Raw genomic sequence first — 22360 nt, forward strand, 5'->3', positions numbered from 1 at the left:
CTTAAAAATCACAAGATCTCCGAAAACTTGCAAAACTACATCAAACGTCAACAGCGAGGGGCCGCTGCACAAAGTGCGCCGTGTGGAACAACTTTACAGATCGCGTTTGCAACATAATCATCGAGCAAAAACAAGAAAACTTTAAAAAAAAACTGAAGAAGAAGACGAGGCAGAAGAGACGATCGCGTAATTATAAATTAAATACCCAGGCTTCTTACACGGTGCCACTAAAGAAAAAATAGCGCAAAGTCCGATCGTGCGACGGTAACAACACGTTCACAACAATTCAAGTGTCATTTAGAGACAACTGAGGGCTGATACGAGGCTCGGAAAGTTGTAGCAAAGGCACACATGCAGACGGGAGGACGTGAAGCCACAATATGAGCGCTTAGAGGAAAAAACGAGCAGTTTACCCACCAGAAAGTTTCCAGCATCGCATTAGTCAATTTCACAAGGACTCCCGGTAGCCTCCCATCCCGGACCGGACCAAAAACCCGCTGTGGGAGAGCCCACGCCACCGCTCCACGCTCTTTTCTCCTCCCGATCTGTTGCTTGGATATTTTTTCCGATTTTTCCCAATAATTTTTCTATATTCGGGGCCTGAGAGTGTGTCTGGCTCTCCTCAGGCTGCAGCGGAGTTATGGGGCGGTAAGCATTATGGGAGTGTGACGTCAGGCCACTTTCACAAACTTTTTTTTCTAACCAGCGACAGCTTTACTGGTTTTCAGCAGCTTGCAGCCAGTCCTCCCAGTTAGCAGTACTAGTTTCAGTTATAACACCTGCAGCTTATCTTCACTCTGCGCGTTCATTTTAAACAAGAAAACCTTTAAAACAATTAGAAAGATGCTTGAAAACAGAAGCTTCTACAATGTCTAAAATGCAGGCTGTGCCCAGACTTGAGTAGTATAGAGAGAGAGGGGAGGGCTTAGTTGTTAAGCTATGAATGCACTTGTTCGATGCTTTGCTTTTTCTTATTTTTATTTATCTTGTCTTTTTTAAGAAGCTCAACAATAATGAGGAAACCACTGCTAATTTTTAAAAAATGTATTTTCTGTTTATTAAATGTAGCATTTGTTTATTTCAGCCTTTTTGCTGGAATAACTACATCAATATTTAGCTACAATGGGAGTCTACTTTTTAAGAACCATCAAGAACATAAGATTTCTCATAACACCACTTCATCATCATTTCGCTATTGTTATTTATAATTGGGGGGGGATTCAACTTGAAAAACATTTTTACCCTTAAATGCGTTATACAAAAATACAAAACCACTTTATTGAAATTAATGTGCTGGTATAATTAAGGTGCTTTTTAAAGGTATCAGAAAGTGAAAACATGGCGCCAGATAACGAGCAGGAGTTCCAGCCCACAAGCTGGAATGTGGATGATCACCCCGGGTCCCCACGTGCTGAAGGCTACCGGTGGTTGGTGGTGGTGGTCCCGTTGCTCTCTCTCCCATCTTGTGTGTCCTTTGGGGAAGGGGGAGGGGAGAAGGGTGAAAGAATTACTTCCAGGGCACATCAACTCGTTTCCTCATCACCCTAACTGCCTCTCCGGCACCACTTCCCAGCCCCTCCACAGGCTGCCAACGGTCCCACCGCCGAGCCCGCAGGGTGAACGTGTTTGTGCACAGCGCCGGAGTGAGTGAAATGAGAAGGGGGTGTCTTCAATAATGCGGCATTTATGCTCTTATGTTCTATTTTCATACAAAAAAATAAAATACTGTTTTTAAAGATCAATACACATATTTGTGTAATTTTTGAATTGCATAAATGATTCAACTTATTCCGAAGCCTTTGCATCATGTTGAAGTGCAAAATGCTTTTAATAAACAGAAACACATGATTCAAAATCATGCATTTAGGTGCTGACTGGCCAGTGAACAATTAAAATAAAAAAATACATCACCATGCAGAATGCACTTATCCTGTTATTCGGATTTTCATGGGCAATTAGTCTAAATTGAAAAATTTCCGACAGAACATGAAAGCATCAAAAGCCTTTCGGCTTGTTCAATAAAGAGGAGCGGGGCAGAAAGTGTTTGTTGTTCGGGGCTGCTGTGCTGCACAACTACAATAGACGTACCTACTACAGCGGTGTGCTGGAAAGAGCTTGCGGAAATGATGATGACGATGATGCTTTTTGTTCCCCGAACCACTTTTTTTTTTTTCGTTTTTTAAAGAAGAAGCTGCTTATAATAAGCCTATATTGAAAGTTGTTGTCTCGGACCTAAATCTTACTCCACTGGATCGGACCGGATATCTGTACCTGACGTCGCAGACTCGTTTATGTAAAACAGACAGGCTAAAAACCTCTTTAAACACGAATAGTGTTGAGATGTTTTGTTTTCTGTTTGTTTGTTTGTTTTGTTTTTTGTTTTTCAAAGTTTACTTTAAAAAGTCAGGTCGGTTTTTTGTATTCAAGCAGACTTTTATTTGGGGGGGGGGGGGGGGGTAAATATTTAACTGATAGACAAATAAAAGCAGGTCTGTCAACACAAGATCTGTAGGAATTAAAATTTCTCACAAAAATTAATAGAACAAACGCATATTCAATAAAACCACATTTGTATAATTATTTTAAAGATTTATTCATTATTAAAACAATTAAGGAACTGATACTAATAAAATATTCAGACAAACATAGAAAGCTCAGATTTAAAAATAAACAAATAAGGAAGTTATAAATAACATAAGGAAGGAAATAATTGAATTTTTATACCCATTTTTTTCTATTCATATTGGACATTTTTATTCTTAAATTAAGCCTAGACTTTCCATGAATTAATCTCTGAATACCAAGTGTAACAATTTGAAACTGTCCAAAAGCAATGACAAGTATGTACTTTGGATGAAATTATGTACTTTCTTTTGAATGCCAAAAGAAAGTACATAGTTCTTCATTAAAGTTTGTTTAATGAAGAATTCTCTTTAACCTGATGCTACAGTTGTAGAAATTATCTGTGGATATAATAATGGTTTTAATGCTTTGAATGTAAAAAACTAGGAAAATCTTCCATTTTTGGACAACTTAAACCCGCAAAGGCCAAGGGCCGCTTGTCATGAAGTAGGGAAGTTGTGAGAATTTTTTATCTCCCAAAAACTACAAATACTACACTCTAGGTAATATTCTCAGAATATTCAAGGATTTTCCAACCAGGCTGTTAATTAAAATTGCCTTAATCTGATAAATATTTGTGGGAATTAGGCACTTCAGCTGGAGTTCAAGCACCTGTGACTTAAAACTAATTAGTGCCATTTTAAGAGGGCCCTATTTTCTTTACTTTAACCACTTAAGGAGCAGGTGTCTTAAAAAAATTGATCTGTTTAAAAATGTAAATAAACATTAAATCAAACTGAATCTTTAAATATATAAAATTTAGGAAAAAATGTTAATTTTGGATTTAATTCCAGCAAAAAGGATTTTAAAAAAGGTGGTGAAAACCCAGGAAAACTGATGCTTAAAGATCACTTCAAGAACCTATAGGTTACTTAATAACCACTAGGATATTCAAACAGGTTATTAACATGTGATTTGGTAGAAAAAGAATGTCCTAAAGAGGTTGGGTCTTCTTTAAGTTGAAAATTAAAAGTAGCAAAGGTTCATTACACAAAAAAATCTCATAAGCAAATAGTTTAACAATTAAAGAACAACATCTTGATGTAAAACATGAACAGCTGGTAGACTTCACCATGTGTAGTAACATTAAAAGACCCCAGAAAAATCCTAATAAAGTAATGCACTTGTATTTTTTTAGTACATTTGCAGTCTTACTGAGCAAAACGCTTCAGATGACATTTTAACTAAACACACATATAAGCATTTTCTCAGCTTCACATTCACGGCCAATTCAGAATCAGCAACGTCTCTAACGAGCATGTGTCAGACTAACAGGAGGAAACCTCATGTAGGCACAGGGAGCGCCTGCACTCATAAGAGCACCAACAAGGGTTTGAATCAGGAACCATCTTGTTGTCAGGTGACAGCACTGACCAATGCACACCACTGTATTGAAACAAAAAGACAACCCAAAAACAAAAATGAGGCAACACACCATGCCACTGTTGTAGCTTTTTCTGAAATGTGTTTCTGGCATCAAAATAAAAAAGGATATTTCTCATAAGCAGTTTGCGTCGTCTTTGCACATTTATTTTCATTATATACAAAATTAAAAGATTAACTGCATTCTGTGTTTGTGAACTTTTTACAGACTGGGCTGTAGGACTTTCTTTGACATCAGCTGTATATTTTGCTACCATCAGTTGTACTTTCACAAAGATTACACATTACAGATTTTACCTGTGGTACGACTAATGTATGACTAAATTCAGCTGACCACGCTGCCTTTGGTGAGATCTGATGTAACCGCTTTGGTTGTTTTTCCCCCTGCAGCTTCTTCTGTTAGGATCCTATAAAGCAAACAGAAACTGGACAAGAATAGATGATAGAGAAACAGAAGGTCTGAAGATGGATGAGGTGAGGCAATTTCCCGGCATAAACAGTGAGATTTCTTTCATTATGCCTTTGTTTGTTTATTTGGATTACAGTGTGGTTTGCTGCAACCGCAGTCAGGTTGATTGCAGTTGTTGCGTGGTCGGCTGTTATTTACATCTGTGGAGCAATTTTTACTAACCTATGAAATGCCACAACATGACATCCTCTGATTCTTCTGTCTTTTTCTCAGCCCTGTAGACCATGCAGGAAAAGCCCTCACATGCACAGCAGCAGCCACCACTCCCCTGCATGTTTCTGGCTACCACACACCTAATCAGTCCTGATTAGATGCACTGTGAGGGACGAGGAAGCCAGAAGTTTCCTTTGAGAAGTTCTGATGACAGGACAGAAGAAAGCAATGGGCTCCCTTAAATAAAGCCTTCATCAGGCTCTGGGAAGAAACATGTGGCTCTGTTTATGGCAGGGTATACCAGTGTTCTGCTCTCCAACTGATCTTGCAGTGTCATCTTGATTTACCTCCTTCCTTTAGCACGCTTTACTTCACAGCTATTACTTTAACACCGTCAGCTTCATATAGACGCACGCTCAAGCTCCTCTGTAAGTACACATGCACCTCTAAACTTAACATATTGTGGCAAGCACTCACACACCCATCTACACAAACCAAAGAGATCCAAAATCAGCATCAGCAAGCACAATAGCAATTAGTAAGGGGGACAATTTGTTCACATCTGGAGTGGATTTGCTTGCCACCAGAATACCCAGCAATCTCTTCTTTCAGGGTCTGGCACAGTGGGAAATGACTATGTGTGTTTTTATGTGTTTTGTTTAAAACAGATGGGTGGTTTACATTAGTGGGGATGGGTGATAAACAGCTTAGGAGGGATGGTGGGTAACCACCAGGACATCATTGTCCCGTCCAGCTACACAGAAATGGCTGAGCATGATTTTCTCACCCAGTTTTGTTTGAGGTGAGCATTTTTATTAATTATAATTGCATACTTTATTTAGGTAGTATGCTTTAATGAGCTTGGGTCTCGGGGTGTAGTTAAATTGAGCTTTTTTGATTTATATCAAAGAAGAACTTAACTGGAAAAAGGTGCCCTTTTTTTACTGATGTTTTAAACTTAGTATGCTTCTCACAAGTATGCTTAAAAATCAATGAAATGAGAGCTCCAATGTTACAACATTGGTTTCCGACTGAAAGCTAGACAGAGATGATACATCTGTATGATGTAACCACTGAGCATCTGGTGTGTGATAATTTCTGGGCAGAAGTTCTCTGCGATGAGGTGGGGTGTCAAGTCACAGAGAGCAAACATCAGAGTTCTGCAGGAGGTTGATAAGGTAGATGGGTGGAGCTGCAGAGCTGTCCAGTTACACAGTCATCAGTTACAAAAATTATTTTAAAAAAGAGTTTTAAATTAATAGTTAATGAAAATACTCAGTCATGAAATGATTTATTTTTTTGCTTTATATGCAAAAACAGGACAAAAACAACACTTATTGAACAGAATAAGTGTATCTGATAATGTGCTTGAGGGAGTGTTTGTAGGTGTGCACAGTTTTAGTAAGCCCAGAGGTAAAAATTTGTGAAAGAGAATGAAAAAATAAGAAAGGCAAGATGAATAACTATATAAATAAAGCCAATAATAATGAAATAAGAAGAAATGAATAGTAGAAAGATACTGTCAAGTTCTGTCAGTCTTCCAAGTCACTGCACCTATAAATAAAAGTCTGTTTCACATAGTAACATGTTGAAATAAGCACTGTGAGAAACTCTGAGGGAAAGTGTTTATATTTACTACACTGTTAAAAATGAAGTAATGTAAATAATGTTATATTTATGTAATAATTATTGTATGAATTAAATATTGTCACTTCTGGCGTACCCTGTACATTTGTCAGTATTCTTGGCAATACTGAGAATCAAGTAGTTTTGGTGCATAACTTAATCAAACAGGAAGTGAAAGGAACATACTGCATATCCAGGTTCAAAGGTTTGCAAGTCAGAGCACCTGCCTACACATTTGCTGTTTAAAAGCACAGTAATGTAAGTATCAGTTATAAGTTTACAAAACCGGTACAAAAAACATTCTGAACCATTTAAAATGTTTTAGAATCACTTGTAGCTTTATCCAGATGTTCAGATGGCTTAGCTTAATTAGTTTAATTATCTACTTACCTTTCATTAATGTCCGTTATTGTGGGAACAACCAAAGTCTTATGTTACAGTCTTCATGTATGCCACTCAGACACACTAGGGCAAATGGGATATTTGTGTTTAAACAGAAAAATAAAGTTTGTTAATCTATCTATCTCTCTCTCTCTCTCTCTCTCTCTCTCTCTCTCTCTATATATATATATATATATATATATATATATATATATATATGCTACTGTGCTACTATAACTACTATAGTAGCGCAGTACTATTACCCTATTACTACTTTTTTAGTTTTTTAGTGTTTTAGTTCAGCTTCATTTGAAGAGGGGCTTTTAGCATTTACAGTTTTAAAGGTTTAAAATATATTGTTTCAAATGTTGATTTTTGTTTAGTTGTTATTAGTTTCATGATTAACAGTGTCAGCGCTTGTTATGACAGTAGTGGTATTTTTAAGCCTTTATGACATAAAGTACAGACACGTCTCAAACATGCACTAAAGCCTTCTGTTGTGTTAACAAATTCAATCAAACTGACAAAGATATTTCTCATGTGTTTTAATTTTACTTTAGTTTGCTTTCAAATCTAACCTTTTCACTAGTCTAAGCCTTTCTAGTGCATTCAGTTTTTATCCATGTCAGTAAATTATTATTAGCATGTATTACTAACATTTTCTAGAGGTAGATATTGCATTTTTGTTTGTTTTGGCATGTCCACGTTTAAATTTAAATAAATCTTTCAAGTGAGAAATATTTCTTACCATTAATAGCTTTAATGCTGCAAACTTTAGAATAGACTTTAAAGAGATAGTTTGGCTTTTTCCAATTTCATTAATAAGATAAATCTCCTAACATCAGTTTTGATACTTTGTGTGTTGCTTTTTGTTACATTCAGTCTATGTGTAGCTACAGCAGATTATTGAGAGGAACCAACAGACCAAAATAAAATAAGATAAAACACACACAAAGCTTAACATCCCTAAATACAAGAAAACCTTGAAGGTGAAACAGGTTTCTCTTAATTTTTCTCTATATCACTAAAGCAAACTGCTTCTAATAGATGGACCTACAGCAGCTGGAAACTAAAGAAAATCAACAGTAAACAGTTATTAAATTTGACCCATTTTCTACTACTTTTAAATTTAAATAAATCTTGAAAACCAGAATGAAATCGTAGGTGAAGTCAAAAGTAAAACTAAATATGAAAATCTGGTTAAAATGCAGGTAAGTTAAGTTAAAAAAAAAAAGACGTTTTTTTTAAATCAGAGGTTTGGAGCAATCTTTAATACTTGAAATGACACTTAAAAGTTAAATCTTTATAATCAAAATTACTTTAAAATTACTTTAAAATTACTTTAAAAATACTTGGTTTCCAGAACTTGTCAGGCTTGCAGTTTTCACAGCAGACAAGTCCTCTTACAGCATGGATTTCATTGGTTTTTCCAAGTAATTTTTCTTGTCTTGAGCAACATTGGAGTAGTCCATCACAGTAAAAATTTCTCTCAGCTTGCTGATACTAAGCTCTCTTGTAGCATCACCTGCAGGATTTCCATTTCCTCTATAATAGTTCCACTGTGTAGGTTCAGTTAAACTCTTTTCCACATCCCCTGTTTAGTCGAACTCTATATCTTCTCCAAAGTTTAACTTGGCTCTCTTCTATGTCAAGGTGTGTCAAGATATATTTACTATGTCTAGCTACAATAAGGGCACCTAGCCATTCCAGGCTGAGTAGGGTAAAGTTTTTTAGGTGCATCTGTTGTTTTAAATGTTTTCCAAGTTCATTACCAGTTTTACTTAATGCCTTTATCGCAGCGGAATGGGTTGGGAAAACTCTTTCTCAGGTTTAGGCATTAACTTTTGCATCTTAAAACTCACTGAAGAAAGAAAATAGGAGGACTGTTTCTCTTCTGTTTGTTCACAGAGTATTCACCAGGACAAAAAACATACCTCAGATAGTTCATGGACAACTGGTGTGTGTAACGCGATGCCTTTGAGGAGGTGTGTTTTTTTCTTCACCTCCATAGTTACAACATGGAGTTTTATTATATTTAAAAACACATAAACAAACAAAAAAGCATTTATTATTGACACTCTTTTCTTCTACGTGGACAAATTTGTCAGAAAAAAATGTTTAACATGTGACAGCTCTGCATGCTAGATCTGTAAAATGACAGCACACCATACAGATTTCAGCTGAACTGAAAGCTGGGTTGTCAGGAACAACACAGAAAGGTCAACAGGAGGCGGGTTGTTTTGAGGTTGACTACCTTATTTCCCTCTTGTGAAAGGCCACAAACAGTGTCAGGCCTACTCTGCAGCAGCAGAGAATATGAAAGAAGTTAAAAACATAGCAGACAAATGGGGAAACATAAGTGGCATGTATGCATGTGTAGATGTTCTAATACTGAATACTACTAACTGAAAGCTTCTTCCTCTGCAGCTTGAAGAGTCGAAAAAGGAAATGAAACTGATAAAACCTTGGATAGTGAGGAAGAGCTGCACAAAAACTAAAATGCAAAAAAAGTTAGGTGAACATGTTTATGTTTGTTTGATTGTTGTGATCCTGTCACCTCAAGGAAGTCTCACACTCTCTCTCCCTGTCTCACCAACTTTTTGTCTTTTTCTCAAACTCCGGCAGTGAGTTGTGGTTCTTTGTATTGTTATCTTCGCTGTCATCTGTAACAATGAGAAACAGTGTGTGTTCGAGGGATGGGGGAGGAGCAGACATCAAGAACGACACAGGAAAAGAGGGAAAGAGCAGCCAGCTGTTGAGCATCAGAGAAAAGAAAAACGAGAGTGATTGAGTACAAAGAGAGAATCGTTAGAACGGGTTGGCTGACCTGGAGGATGCAAAGGGATTAAGAATCCCTCAAAGCCCAACTAGAAAACCTCAGAGTCCTTTTCATGTGAAACTCACAAAAAAAAGTTCTGGACTTTGGTTATAATTTAAAAATATATAGTCTGTCTACTGTTTTAGCTGTTTTATGTAGATGTACATGTTTAGTTGTCCTTGGAGTAATTATAAAAAACAAACTATATGCAGATCATTCCAGTTGTGTCGCTCAGCCGCTTAGCTGTGCATAACAATCTCTTTATTGTGACATATTTAAGCAATTATCGGTTGATTCGGTCAAACAAGGCAGGCTGGCAGAGAATCATCTAAATAAAAGTAACAAAAGTTTGAGACCACACCCAGGCCACATGTTGTCATGCCTACCCAGTACACTGGGTCTGGGCATGTTGAGCACACATGTGAACCTCTAATGACGAACACATAATGACAACACTCTGGGAGTGCTGCCCCTTCTCCCATCTGAGTCTTTATCACTGGATGTAGCATTGATTGGCTCCATCTGATTTACACCTGGGAATCTCAGGCAAAGCAGCAAGGTCTAATGCAATTTTTCTTTTCTTATACTGTGAACTCTGTGTGACCCCCTTCTTTGTCAGTCTGCAGGAATGATCAAAAGAGAAGTAGCAAACGCTTATTGTATGCTTTAAACCCTTGATTTTCTTCCTAACTCAAAATATGTGCTGACACCCATCGTTGTTCATTTTTAAAGGGTTAGTTCTACAGTTAGTGAATGCTATTCCTGTATAATTACTGTACATCCACTGTTTGCTTCAACCATGCACTGTATATAAAGATAATGTTCTGTCTATATAATCAGTGTTTTCAGCCAGCACTGCACTAACAGAATTTTGACTATATACGTTTGATCCAAAATCTGTTAAAACCAGACTATGACTTATAGACATTTTACATAAAAACATTACAATATATACAATGTATAACTTTGATAGGGCACAGAACTGTAAATAAAATAGGAGGTTCTAAACAAACAGAGCCATTCTAGTTATTAAAAGCCACCACCCCCTCACCCAATGACCAAATTGTACACATTATGAATGAAAAATTCAGCTTTAGTCTCAAAGCATAATGTTTCCACCTCCATGCTCGAGAGTATGATATTCTTTGGGATTTGGCATTTCTTTTCTTCAAACACATCAGGTCAAGTTGATGCCAAAAAAAATGGATTTTGGTTTAATGTGATTACAGCACTTTTTCCCAAGCCTGGTTTTGTTTGGCACACTCAAAAATTCATTTATTTTTTGAAGAACAAACCTGTGGAGAATAAGGCAATATTTATGAAGCCCTCTACCACAACAATGATTTGGAGCAGAGCAATTTACAGTTGTGTAAATAAATGCTTTCAGGTGCATCAGCTGTGGCTAACAGCAGGCTAGGAGCTAGAGGTACTGTTTTTCTCATGGACAATTGCAAAACGTAAATTAACACTTTTTGTTTAACACATGGTTAAAAAGTGATACGACTTCTCAGATATTCATTTTGTGAATATGGCTGATGTCTCAGTTTAGATAGAAATGGGCTACACTTCACCCTGATGAAAATAAATCATGCATTATTCAAGCATCATTTTGTATTTGCATTTTCTGCATATAAGAAGGTTTAGAATGTAACTGCAATGTTATTTCCTGTATTCCCTCAAAATCTCAGTTAGTTGCTAGCTTTAAGCAAAAGAGTCCTGTATGAACACAGTTGGATTTTTTAAGTTTTGGATCTTCAGTTTCCTCTTCTTAGCTGATAGGAGTGGCACCAGGTGTGATCTTTTGCCACTGTAGCCCATCTGCTTCAAGGTGTGTTCAGAGATAATCTTCTGCATACCTTGATTGAAGCAAATGGTTATTTCAGCTACTGCTGCCTTCCTACCAGCTCAAGGCACTCTGGCCATTATGGGTCAGAGTAGAAGGCATTTTTAACCCAGAAAACTGCCACCCACTTGATATTTTCTGTTTTTCCACACCATTCTCTGAGGTGATTGTTGTAAAAATCCCAGCAGACCAACAAGTATGCCAACCAAACAGTTTTGTCTTCATCCTTTTCAAACACGACAAACATTTTGTTCATATTCACTGCAACATCTTAGTTATTCCAAATTTTAGATAAAACAGTTGAATAAATAATAAAACTATCAAATCAAATGATAACTAACTGCTGTGGCAAACCCTTGTGCAACTGAAAGGATCTTCTATTTGGTTCAGATTTGAGTCATTTTACTTTTTTTAATCAGTTTTTAATCATTTTGAAGTTTGGACTGTTTTGTGAAGCTGCTGCTTCGGTTCGGTTGATGGTAAATGGACTGGTTCTTATATAGCGCTTTTCTACTCATCTGAGCATTCAAAGCGCTTTACACAACTTGTGCATTCACCCATTCACACCCATTCGCACAAGCACATCTTTCTAAGTGCTTCATAGCTAACATTCACACTCCGATGGCTGCATCGGAGAGTAATTAGTATCTTGCCCAAGTAGACTAGGGGAAGCCAGGAATCAAACCACCAACCTTCCGATCAGTGGATGACCTGCTCTACCACCTGAGCTACAGTGGGTGGCTGTGGGTGGCTGTAGCTCAGGTGGTAGAGCAGGTTTTTTGATCTTTAAAAACTGAATGTGAAGACAATCACCAATGTCATTCATAAAGAAAATAATAGTTAGATGCAATAATGTACAAAATTGGCTCTATTGCTTATGTTTAAATGGGTTCTACTGTTGCTTATTTAGTAAGTAAGAGTTAATTCTTTAGAACCTGGGCGCCAAACATAAGGCCAAGCTGATTCTGGCCCCCATTTCCAAAGAAATCCTCCCCCTCCCTTTCCAAAGTAATTAAGTAATAGATAAACAATAATAATTAAAACACAGGTAAGTTCCTGTTTTTTCACAGAAATTTTTATTTTTTACAATGAAAAAAATACATTTTCTGTTAATTATTGTGAATTACATCTGGGCAGCATTTCTACAGCAGCATTTCTGCATCATACAGGAAAACTGAGATGTATTGTTGAAATCCCTTTCCTTATACTAAATGGGGTTAAATATGTAGTTAAACATCTTTAATCTGACAAAAAAGTTTCACTGTTTCAAATCCCTAAAATGTCAAACTGCGAGGAATAGCTACCTGATATTTTATGATCTTCGTATTTCTTTTCTACTTGGATATACACCCACTTTGTTCGATAAAGACCAAAGATTTTACCAGGAGTGCACTTTAGCACCAGTGCAGTAGGTGGCAGCAAAGTTTGAGTTGAACTCTTGAAAGAAACCCAAGGAATTGTGGGATGTGACATGAAGCACAATGGCGGTTAAACAACAGAACATTGACGGTCTTTCACTAAAATGTTTATTCTTATCACTTCTACTCCAAACTTGTCGAACCTTTGCCGAAGAGCTGCAGTGGGATGCGAATGGCTACGTTTTGTACTGCCCGTGCATGGGTAAATCATTCTTTGTAGCTACATGCGCTCATTCTGCCGGAGTAACACAGTTAGCGAGTTCAAAAGTTTTTCATGCCCATGTATGAGTTCACAGAGCCAGGAGCTGTCCCAGGAGGTGCTTGTTATTTCGGAGGTAGTGTTTTTACAGTGAAGCTGAGTAGAGAGGACCTTATAAAAATAAATGCTGAACTTGGAGAACATTTGAGCAGCTAAAATATATGTCTTTGTATGCTCAGACAGGAGGGGCGCTTTCAGCCCTTAGAGCTAATGAAATAAGAAATACTAATCATTCCTACTACTAATGAAGTAAGAAACTTACTTAAATCAAGGACATTGCAAAAATCAACAGAAGAGCTGTACGCAAAAACACAAGTTGGCATCTCCGTAAAATTTGTCAGCTGATTAAGCATGATCTGTTCTAAAATTAGTTTTCTACTACACGCTTCCCTTCCATTAATGCACTTACGAGACAGCGATGCCGTGACCTGCTGTTGCCTACCAACAATAAGATTTAGTAAATTTAGAACAGATATTAAGAATGTAAAAGTGTGTGTATGTATATATACTCATAACAGCGGCTTACAGACATTTTCGTAGTTTTCCTAGCTTTTGGCCATCCATTGCAATGAAATGACTATAATGTAGTTATGTTTTCATGCCTCGTTAACTTGTTTAAACAACGAACTTCCTTGTAGTAAATGTATGTCACACATGCCATGTGAAGGAGCACAAAGTTTACACTGATAGATAAGTGCAACTTTATGCACATTATGCATGTTATTCAGGTCGCTTTGGAAACCAGGCTGACCACTTCCTAGGATCTCTGGCCTTTGCAAAGATGTTGAACCGAACCCTGGCAGTCCCTCCCTGGATAGTGTACCGCCATCACACACACCCCTACACCAATGTAAGTCCAGGCAGCAAGGTGAGAGCAAAGCTGTTGTTAAGTGTACTGTGTGGTGTACTTTTAGTATCCCTTTGGGAAGTATCAGAGGTACTGGTCACATGCTGTATATCAGAACAAATGACATAAAGCTATTTTTCACACATGCACTGCAGCCCTAAGCTTTAGTAGCAGGTACTTGTCAAAAATGTACATAAATAGCTAGAGCATATCTGTCTAACACAAATGTGATTTTGTTAAAGCTATTACACACCAAGTCTGAAGGTGGCTGTGTTGTTTTATTCCACTCTTTTGTATTCTGTTCAGGTCCATGTTCCCTACAGCGAGTTCTTCGTGCTGGAGGCTTTGTCTGCCTTCCACCGTGTGATCAGCTTGGAGGACTTCATGGAGAAGCTAGCCCCCAAATACTGGCCTTCAGGACAGAGGAATGCCTACTGCTTTGAGACGGCGGCCCATCGGAGTAAGGACAAGAAGTCCTGCCCGATGAAGGTGAATTAGAATCTAAAAGAAACCTTATCTGGCTTAATGTGATTAGCCACAGGTGAAATGCTGCCCTCTGGCGGTCCACGGACAGTCCACAGATTATATATTGTATATTGATCAGAAGCTCCTGTTTGAACACTCTAATATGGCCAGATGATCCCGATTTATTTTTTCAGGATGGGAACCCATTTGGGCCATTCTGGGACTATGCCGGTGTGGACTTTGACAAGTCTGTCTTATTTGGTGGGATTTCCTTCAGTGCCTATCACCAACCTCAGTGGATGAAGAAGTGAGTACATGTCGGTGCAGGTATACACAGAATTATTAAAGGTGACATAAAACATTAAAAAACCTACCTCATTCACTATTCCACTTCCTGACTACTGTTTCATGCTCTTGGGTTAGGTTTCCTCCCTTTGAGCACCCTGTCCTGGCCATGCCTGGGGCTCCAGCTCAGTTTCCAGTGATAGAAGAGCATGTGGGCCTGCAGCGCTATATAGTTTGGTCAGACAAGATGGTGAAGGAGGGAGAAGAGCACATTGCCACCTTGCTGACCAGGCCATATGTTGGCATCCATCTGAGGATTGGCATAGACTGGGTGAGATAAGCTTGACAAGCCTGGACACAGAGGGTTTTATTCACATGCTCTCTTATGTGCAGCCCCTCAGTATGAAAAAGTGAGTTGTTTTAGCTCCCTTTCCTTCAGAGCCACAGATCTCTTAATTGGCTAGCACTTGCAAACAGAAGGTTGGGTGGGCTTCTGGGTGAATTCATGTGCTGCATCACAGACATACCTGTGATGGTCCAAGTGTCTCTGCACAGTCTGTTTTTCATGAGAGAGCTAAATTGGCCATAGGTATGAATGTCAGTGTGAATGGTTATCCGTTTCAGTCCCAATCTGGGTTTGTTCATAGCAGTAAATGAATATTCATTCAGTGCATCATTGAGGCTCAATTCAATTCAATTTTATTTATATAGCGCCAAATCACAACAACAGTCGCCTCAAGGCGCTTTATATTGTACAGTAGATTCTACAATAATAGATACAGAGAAAAACCCAACAGTCACATGACCCCCTATGAGCAAGGTCTTTGGTGACAGTGGGAAGGAAAAACTCCCTTTTAACAGGAAGAAACCTCCGGCAGAACCAGGCTCAGGGAGGGGCGGGGCCATCTTCTCTCACCCCAACCGGGGTGAGAGAAGGAAGGCAAGGCTCAGTGATGACTGACTAAAATCTACTGACAACCAATGTTCCCTCTAGTTGTTTAGGAAGGGGGGGGGAGTTTTAGGAGTGACGGCGGTGTTTTGAGATGTGAGAGATTTGAGACGATTAGCGCAAATCTTGTGTAGTTAGTGTGTAATGTAGTCAATAGTTTTGTTGTGTGTGTCAGAACAATGAGGTGTTACAGGAGTGATACATCTCCTATTGTCAGGCCTGCAGGTATCAGGCTGTTGTTCTCCTTTATCTCATAGTGGACAGAAATTATTTTTTGGAATGGCACAAATAATTTGTGTGGCATCCAATTTGATGCAGAACACCTGATTATTCTGTAAATAGTTTGAAATGTTTATTTAAAAAAACACCTTGGCTGCATTTTTAGGTAAACAGCTGCAAAAAACTTTGTTTGCATAACTCAGTTACTTTTTTGAAGAAGTAACTATATAATTAATTGCCCAACATTGGTCATTATATACTGTATTTTGCAGACAGAGAGTTACAGGACTCTGTCCCAGATGCCCAGTCTCCCAGACTCATACTCATGACTCATACTCAAAAAAAAAAGAAAGAAAGAAAGAAAGTAAGTTGTGTTTTCCAAATTGGAGTTCAAGTTATTTTTACTTAACATACTACACAGGTCACGAACAAGATTTTTTTAATTTTCATTGTAAGTGGGCTAAAGCAGTTAATTAAAAGTAGTATAACATAAATGTAAATGCTGTAATTTGATTATTTTAATAAACCATGTAACTTGGATGGATTCGATACTGGCGTGACAACAGTGCACACGTCTGCTGTTGGTCACAGTGGTCCAAGGGACCGCTCAGGGAGTTTGTGTGTTTGCTCAGACACATGAAAAATTATAGGGAACATTTCTGACAACAGAGGAGGAGCAAGCCCATAAAAGAAACTATGTGGAAATGAAACAAGGACACAAATTAGGTCGATAAATGAAATATTTGTATTCATTTTTTTCCCCTTTGGCTCATTGTATCCATATATTGTGAGGGAACAGTCAAACCTTATAGTCTGTACAGTTTACATTCTAACTTCTTAATCTTTGTCTCCTTTTCTAGCAAAATGCCTGCAAACTGCTGAAGAATGGCGATGCAGGACCTCATTTCATGGCCTCCCCTCAGTGCGTCGGGTATAACCGTCAAAAAGCCCTGCCCCTCACTATGACCATGTGTCTCCCTGACCTAACTGAGATTCGTGGGGCTGTTAAGCTGTGGGTAAAGAAGACCAACGCCCGTTCTGTCTACATCGCCACAGACTCTGAATCGCACAGTCAGGACATTGAAAAGCTCTTCAAAGGCAAGGTGGGTTCTTGTGTGGAGAATTCATAAGTCTGTCATAAGCTTGTTTTGGCATCTTTGTCCTTAATGCTAACTTGAGGGGCTGGGAGGTTTGTGAGAACTTAAGAACCTTTCAAACTCTTTACAGAGTCACTAAAAATAATCTGGCTGGCTGTGAGCCCAGAAGCTTCACCCACATGCCAGGGCAGCCAGTTAGAAAATGTTGGTTTAAAGGGAGGAGCTAATTTCATACTCCATTTACCTTAGAAGTCAGATAGTCAGATCCCAGCTTCAGTATCTCACAGCTGATTACGTTCATGCCACCATCTTGGATTGTGAAGTCGGGGTTGGTGTGGCTGCTGAGGTGGTGTTCCAGTTGTTAATTCAGACTGGGGACTCTGGATATTCTGACTTCAAATGGAACGCATCATAAAATGATTAATTCTTCGATCTTAAATATGATCAACCTATCTCTAATGGTCGGCTATGTACCACAGGACTTCAAGCTGGCTGTGGTTAAACCTTTACTCAAAAAGCCATCTCTAGACCCAGCAGTCTCAGCTAATTATAGGCCAATCTCCAACCTTCCTTTCATATCAAAAATCCTTGAAAGAGTAGTTGTCAAACAGCTAACAGATCATCTGCAGAGGAATGGTTTATTTGAAGAGTTTCAGTCAGGTTTCAGAGCTCATCACAGCACAGAAACAGCTTTAGTGAAGGTTACAAATGATCTTCTTATGGCCTCTGACAGTGGACTCATCTCTGTGCTTGTCCTGCTAGACCTCAGTGCAGCGTTCGATACTGTTGACCATAATATCCTATTAGAGCGATTAGAACATGCTGTAGGTATTACAGGTACTGCACTGCAGTGGTTTGTATCATATCTATCTAATAGACTCCAATTTGTGCATGTAAATGGAGAGTCCTCTTCACACACTGAGGTTAATTATGGAGTTCCACAGGGTTCAGTGCTAGGACCAATTCTGTTTACATTATACATGCTTCCCTTAGGCAGCATCATTAGAAGACATAGCATACATTTTCACTGCTATGCAGATGACACCCAGCTCTATCTGTCCATGAAGCCAGATAACACACACCAATTAGTTAAACTGCAGGAATGTCTTAAAGACATAAAGACCTGGATGGCCGCTAACTTTCTGCTTCTTAATTCAGATAAAACTGAGGTTATTGTACTCGGCCCTGAAAATCTTAGAAATATGGTATCTAACCAGATTCATACTCTGGATGGCATTACCTTGGCCTCCAGTAACGCTGTGAGGAACCTTGGAGTCATTTTTGACCAGGACATGTCCTTCAACGCACATATTAAACAAATATGTAAGACTGCTTTCTTCCATTTGCGCAACATCTCTAAAATTAGAAATATCCTGTCTCAGAGTGACGCTGAAAAACTAGTTCATGCATTTATTACTTCCAGGCTGGACTACTGTAATTCATTATTATCAGGATGTCCAAAAAACTCACTGAAAAGCCTTCAGCTAATCCAAAATGCTGCAGCAAGAGTACTGACAGGGACTAGAAGGAGAGAGCATATTTCTCCTGTTTTGGCTTCCCTTCATTGGCTTCCTGTTAAGTCCAGAATTGAATTCAAAATCCTGCTCCTCACATACAAGGTCTTAAATAATCAGGCCCCATCTTATCTTAATGACCTTGTAGTACCATATCACCCTATTAGAGCACTTCGCTCTCGCTCTGCAGGCCTACTTGTTGTTCCTAGAGTATTTAAAAGTAGAATGGGAGGCAGAGCCTTCAGTTTTCAGGCCCCTCTTCTGTGGAACCAGCTTCCAGTTTGGATTCGGGAGACAGAAACTATCTCTACTTTTAAGATTAGGCTTAAAACTTTCCTTTTTGCTAAAGCATATAGTTAGGGCTGGACCAGGTGACCCTGAATCCTCCCTTAGTTATGCTGCAATAGACGTAGGCTACCGGGGGATTCCCATGATGCATTGAGTTTTTCCTTTCCAGTCACCTTTCTCACTCACTATGTATTAATAGACCTCTCTGCATTGAATCATATCTGTTATTAACCTCTGTCTCTCTTCCACAGCATGTCTTTTATCCTGTCTTCCTTCTCTCACCCCAACCGGTCGCAGCAGATGGCCGCCCCTCCCTGAGCCTGGTTCTGCCGGAGGTTTCTTCCTGTTAAAAGGGAGTTTTTCCTTCCCACTGTCGCCAAAGTGCTTGCTCATAGGGGGTCATATGATTGTTGGGTTTTTCTCTGTATCTATGAAGCGCCTTGAGGCGACTTTTGTTGTGATTTGGCGCTATATAAATAAAATTGAATTGAATTGAATTGAATTGAATTGAATTAAAGCTACTCATTTTTTTACATATGTAATCTATAGGACGATAAAATATTTGAAAGCTGCATGTGACCTTACTCCATTATACTTCAATTTTGTATTTTTCTTTTTTGTAGTAAAGACATTTCCACCATAAAGTGATACATAAAAGCTACAATTTTTGTACCTCTAAGAGGAGGAATTCCAGACATGAATGCAGTCAAACTTGGTTATTGTCATGTACAGACAATGTCAGTTGTAAAGTGCTGAGAGTCAGATACGTTTCACATACAAAAGCTTTCCTTGCTTTAAGACCCGAAGATCTGGAGCGAGACCTGAAGGAAAGCCCGTCTAATTTGTGGTTTCCACTGTGACCTCTGCAGGTGAAAGTGGTGAGTCTTCAGCCAGACTTTGCCCAGATGGACTTGTACATCTTAGGCCAGTCTGACCACTTCATTGGCAACTGCGTTTCCTCCTTCTCTGCCTTTGTGAAGAGAGAGCGGGACGTCCGCAGCCTTCCCTCCTCCTTCTTCGGTATGGACAAGCCGGGGAAATCAAATGCCAAAGAAGAGCTCTGATTCTCAGGCGTTCGTCCTCTGAACACTGATTCTAATTACATGTCATGAGGAGGCGAGAGAGTGTTCAAATGTCACACAATGGTTCACAATGTGTCCAGTAAGATTATAAATTAAGGCTACACGCATGTCTACTTTCAGAATGGGTTATGTGTGTTAAAACATGGAGAGTGCTGCTATCAGGAAACACTATTTAAATAAACGCTATTATAATGCAAATACAGTTTTTTAGGGAGTAAAAAACTGTTAAATTAGCAGATGTTTTAACAGTGTTCGTTAGTCAGCCACACATTCACTCTGAGCTGTTTGTGGTACACAAGTGGAACCTATACTGCAATGAGGAGGCATAAATGTATACTGTAAGGACTGTCTGAAATACCAGTTTTTAGGCTCTGCATCTATGAGATAATCAACAGAATGTTCAGGGTTTCAACCAACAGGGATAGGGTTGGCAGCTGAACATGGCTTAAAAGTATAAGCAGAACCCCCTCCCCATTTTTACATTTAGTCAGAAAAAAGTTATTAGACAGCAAGCATCAAGTGCTCTAATGTCTTTGTTCCCTCTCATGTTTGTGCATCAACCTTTTTTGGTTCCCCATACTGAAGCCAGTTTTCCTTTCCTGAGGAAAACACGCCACTTCCCTAACATTTCCTTTAGGTACTGCCTTCAACAAACTGTAAACGAGTGAATGCACACTCAGCAGTGACGCTCTGCTGCTCTTTCCTTTCCTTCCTCTATAACCTCCATAACATGGAGATCACAGTAACTGAGCCTGTTGTATATACCAGTTCGAGAGAGGGGAAGAGGAGACATTACCTCTCAGTTTAAAGGTCTCAGGACCAAAATCTATATGTGAACACCTGCACTGAAAGTTGTAATTTTGTTGATGTTTAAGGGAATTTAGATGTGCATACATGTGACGATGTATGTTAAGCTGGTAAACGCAATGATTTTGAAGTCAAATGTTTTTCATGATGTCTTTTTTTTAATCAATAAAGTCATGCACACTTTTTTTCTGAAGGACCAGCAGCCTGTTTACTTCCCTCTGGAAGCTTAGCTTTGAATCAGTTTGTCAAATCAGTGAACAGGCTAAGCATGTGGGGCCTTTATAAGTATTTTTCATAATGTGAGCTTGGATATTTTTTTATTCGCAGCTGAATAAAGTTAATTTTAAGTTGTACATTTTGTGTATTCTTCAGTGTAATATACTATGCTTTCACATAATTACAAAATATATCTTAACTATATCCTACTTGCACCATTAAGTTCAGTTTTAATTATATTGCACCAATTCACAAAAAGTCACATTGTGGTGTTTTAGGGTAACAATAATATTAAGAAGAATCCCCAATAATCAGAAGATGCCCAATATACAAGCACTTGGTGACAGTAGGAAGGAAAAACTCAATTTTAACAGGAAGGAAATTCAAGCAGAACCAGGCTCAGAGAGGAAATCTACCACAATTGGCTGGTGACAGAGAGGAGAGCAGAGAGACATTGGTGGAGAAATGGCACACTATGGGATAGACAGCTAGAGTTTAATGATTACTATTAGTTAAATGGATTATATGTCGAACTCTGAACACTGATTTGCAAATTATGGAATTTGTAGTAAAGAGGTAGGAATAAGTAAGTGTAAACTTCATTCTACTCCTTTGAGTATAGACGTATGGATGTAGAGATATTCATGATAACTTCACGTCTTTGTGTGTTTGCAAAGTTTTTCTTTTTCTTGTTATTTTAGTTATATTTACATATTAGAAATAAACTCTGTTTTATTCTACTCTAATAGTGGCGTATAAACAGAGAGAGTGAATGAAGTGAATGAAATGGACACGCTCCCCAACAGCATCCTGCAGCACAACCAAGATAGTTTTGTTTGTTGTTTTCCCAAAAATAATGGGACAGCAGACAGCTGTATCATGTTAAGAAAATTAAAGATTTGGTGGCATTTATTTCCTGGTTTGTCCATAGCAAATCTATGACACAGCTATTCGTCCGTCAGCGTTAATCCGAAACACTGGCTTTGTTGGAGAGGTGCGCTGGCATACAGTGGCAACTATGTTAAAGCCGTTTGCATCCAACATGTAAAAACACAAAGTATTAAGATTATATGGTTAAAATGAGCAATACATTTTAGAAATTAACCCACAGCAATGTGTTGGATATATTATTTAATGATTTCCACGACATTATGATTTTATCTTCTGTTTATGAGCACGATTCGTAACCTGATAACGGATATGGCATAACAGACATATGTTAAGCTAAAACAGCATAACCTTTTCTTGAAAATGAACAGTTTTTGCACCAATCTGAACTCGAATCTCTTCTTAAATCTAGTTTCTTTCAGTTTGGCTTTTTTTTTTTTTAGTTCTTTTGTTTTTTTCCGCAGTTTCCAAGAAGAGCACTCGGAAAGGCTGCTCCGTTTGTGCCACCAGTTCATTCAAGATTCTTTATTTGTCACATGCATAGTTTTACTAGAGTTTACTAGACTTTAGAGTACAACGTGCACTGAAATGAGATGTGTCCTGAAACGGTCCTCTACTACTGTGCATAAACAGGATATTATATACAGTAAATAGTTAATTATAAACATTAAATATATTAAATAAAACAATCTGGAAATTTTACATTTAAAGTCTGAAAATGTACATTGTGC

At 38.4% G+C, this 22360-nt stretch overlaps 2 protein-coding genes and 1 long non-coding RNA gene across 5 annotated transcripts in view; 2 read left to right on the forward strand and 1 right to left on the reverse strand.

Moving 5' to 3' along the window:
* plagl2 (pleiomorphic adenoma gene-like 2) overlaps nucleotides 1-533 on the reverse strand; it is a 52136-nt gene extending 51603 nt beyond the window's left edge. For both annotated transcript variants that reach the window (XM_084917256.1, XM_084917255.1), the window contains exon 1: nucleotides 418-533. The gene's annotated coding sequence lies outside the window, so the exon portion shown is untranslated. The remainder of the gene's footprint in view (nucleotides 1-417) is intronic.
* A 97-nt stretch (nucleotides 534-630) lies between these two features.
* LOC146364341 (uncharacterized) lies at nucleotides 631-6726 on the forward strand. Its single transcript, XR_014798913.1, has 3 exons — nucleotides 631-1643; nucleotides 4396-4479; nucleotides 4688-6726. It is a non-coding gene; the product is annotated as an uncharacterized LOC146364341 (long non-coding RNA).
* Nucleotides 6727-12762: 6036 nt separating this feature from the next.
* Nucleotides 12763-20878, forward strand: pofut1 (protein O-fucosyltransferase 1). 2 transcript variants are annotated; one of them, XM_084917898.1, is made up of 7 exons: nucleotides 12763-12915; nucleotides 13701-13822; nucleotides 14126-14308; nucleotides 14479-14591; nucleotides 14708-14900; nucleotides 16598-16840; nucleotides 19506-20878. In XM_084917898.1, exons 1-7 carry the CDS (start codon nucleotides 12777-12779, stop codon nucleotides 19698-19700), a joined length of 1188 nt encoding a protein of 395 aa, XP_084774024.1. In that variant the 5' UTR covers nucleotides 12763-12776; the 3' UTR covers nucleotides 19701-20878. The 2 variants fall into 2 exon arrangements, with proteins under 2 accessions (XP_084774024.1, XP_084774025.1); XM_084917899.1 differs by having other exon boundaries at nucleotides 18888-19599.
* Nucleotides 20879-22360: the final 1482 nt, after the last annotated feature.

The sequence above is a fragment of the Perissodus microlepis genome, chromosome 20 (genome assembly GCF_051167445.1).
Source record: "Perissodus microlepis isolate ML-2025 ecotype Zambia chromosome 20, ASM5116744v1, whole genome shotgun sequence".
Lineage (NCBI taxonomy): Eukaryota > Metazoa > Chordata > Actinopteri > Cichliformes > Cichlidae > Perissodus > Perissodus microlepis.

Bases quoted from the DNA above. Each gene is read 5' to 3' on its own strand.
- pofut1 (XM_084917898.1), top strand. From the start codon at position 12,777: ATGGCGGTTAAACAACAGAACATTGACGGTCTTTCACTAAAATGTTTA. The intron at 12,916-13,700 runs GTAAATCATTCT...CATGTTATTCAG, and splicing joins TTTGTACTGCCCGTGCATGG to GTCGCTTTGGAAACCAGGCT. The intron at 13,823-14,125 runs GTAAGTCCAGGC...TATTCTGTTCAG, and splicing joins ACACACACCCCTACACCAAT to GTCCATGTTCCCTACAGCGA.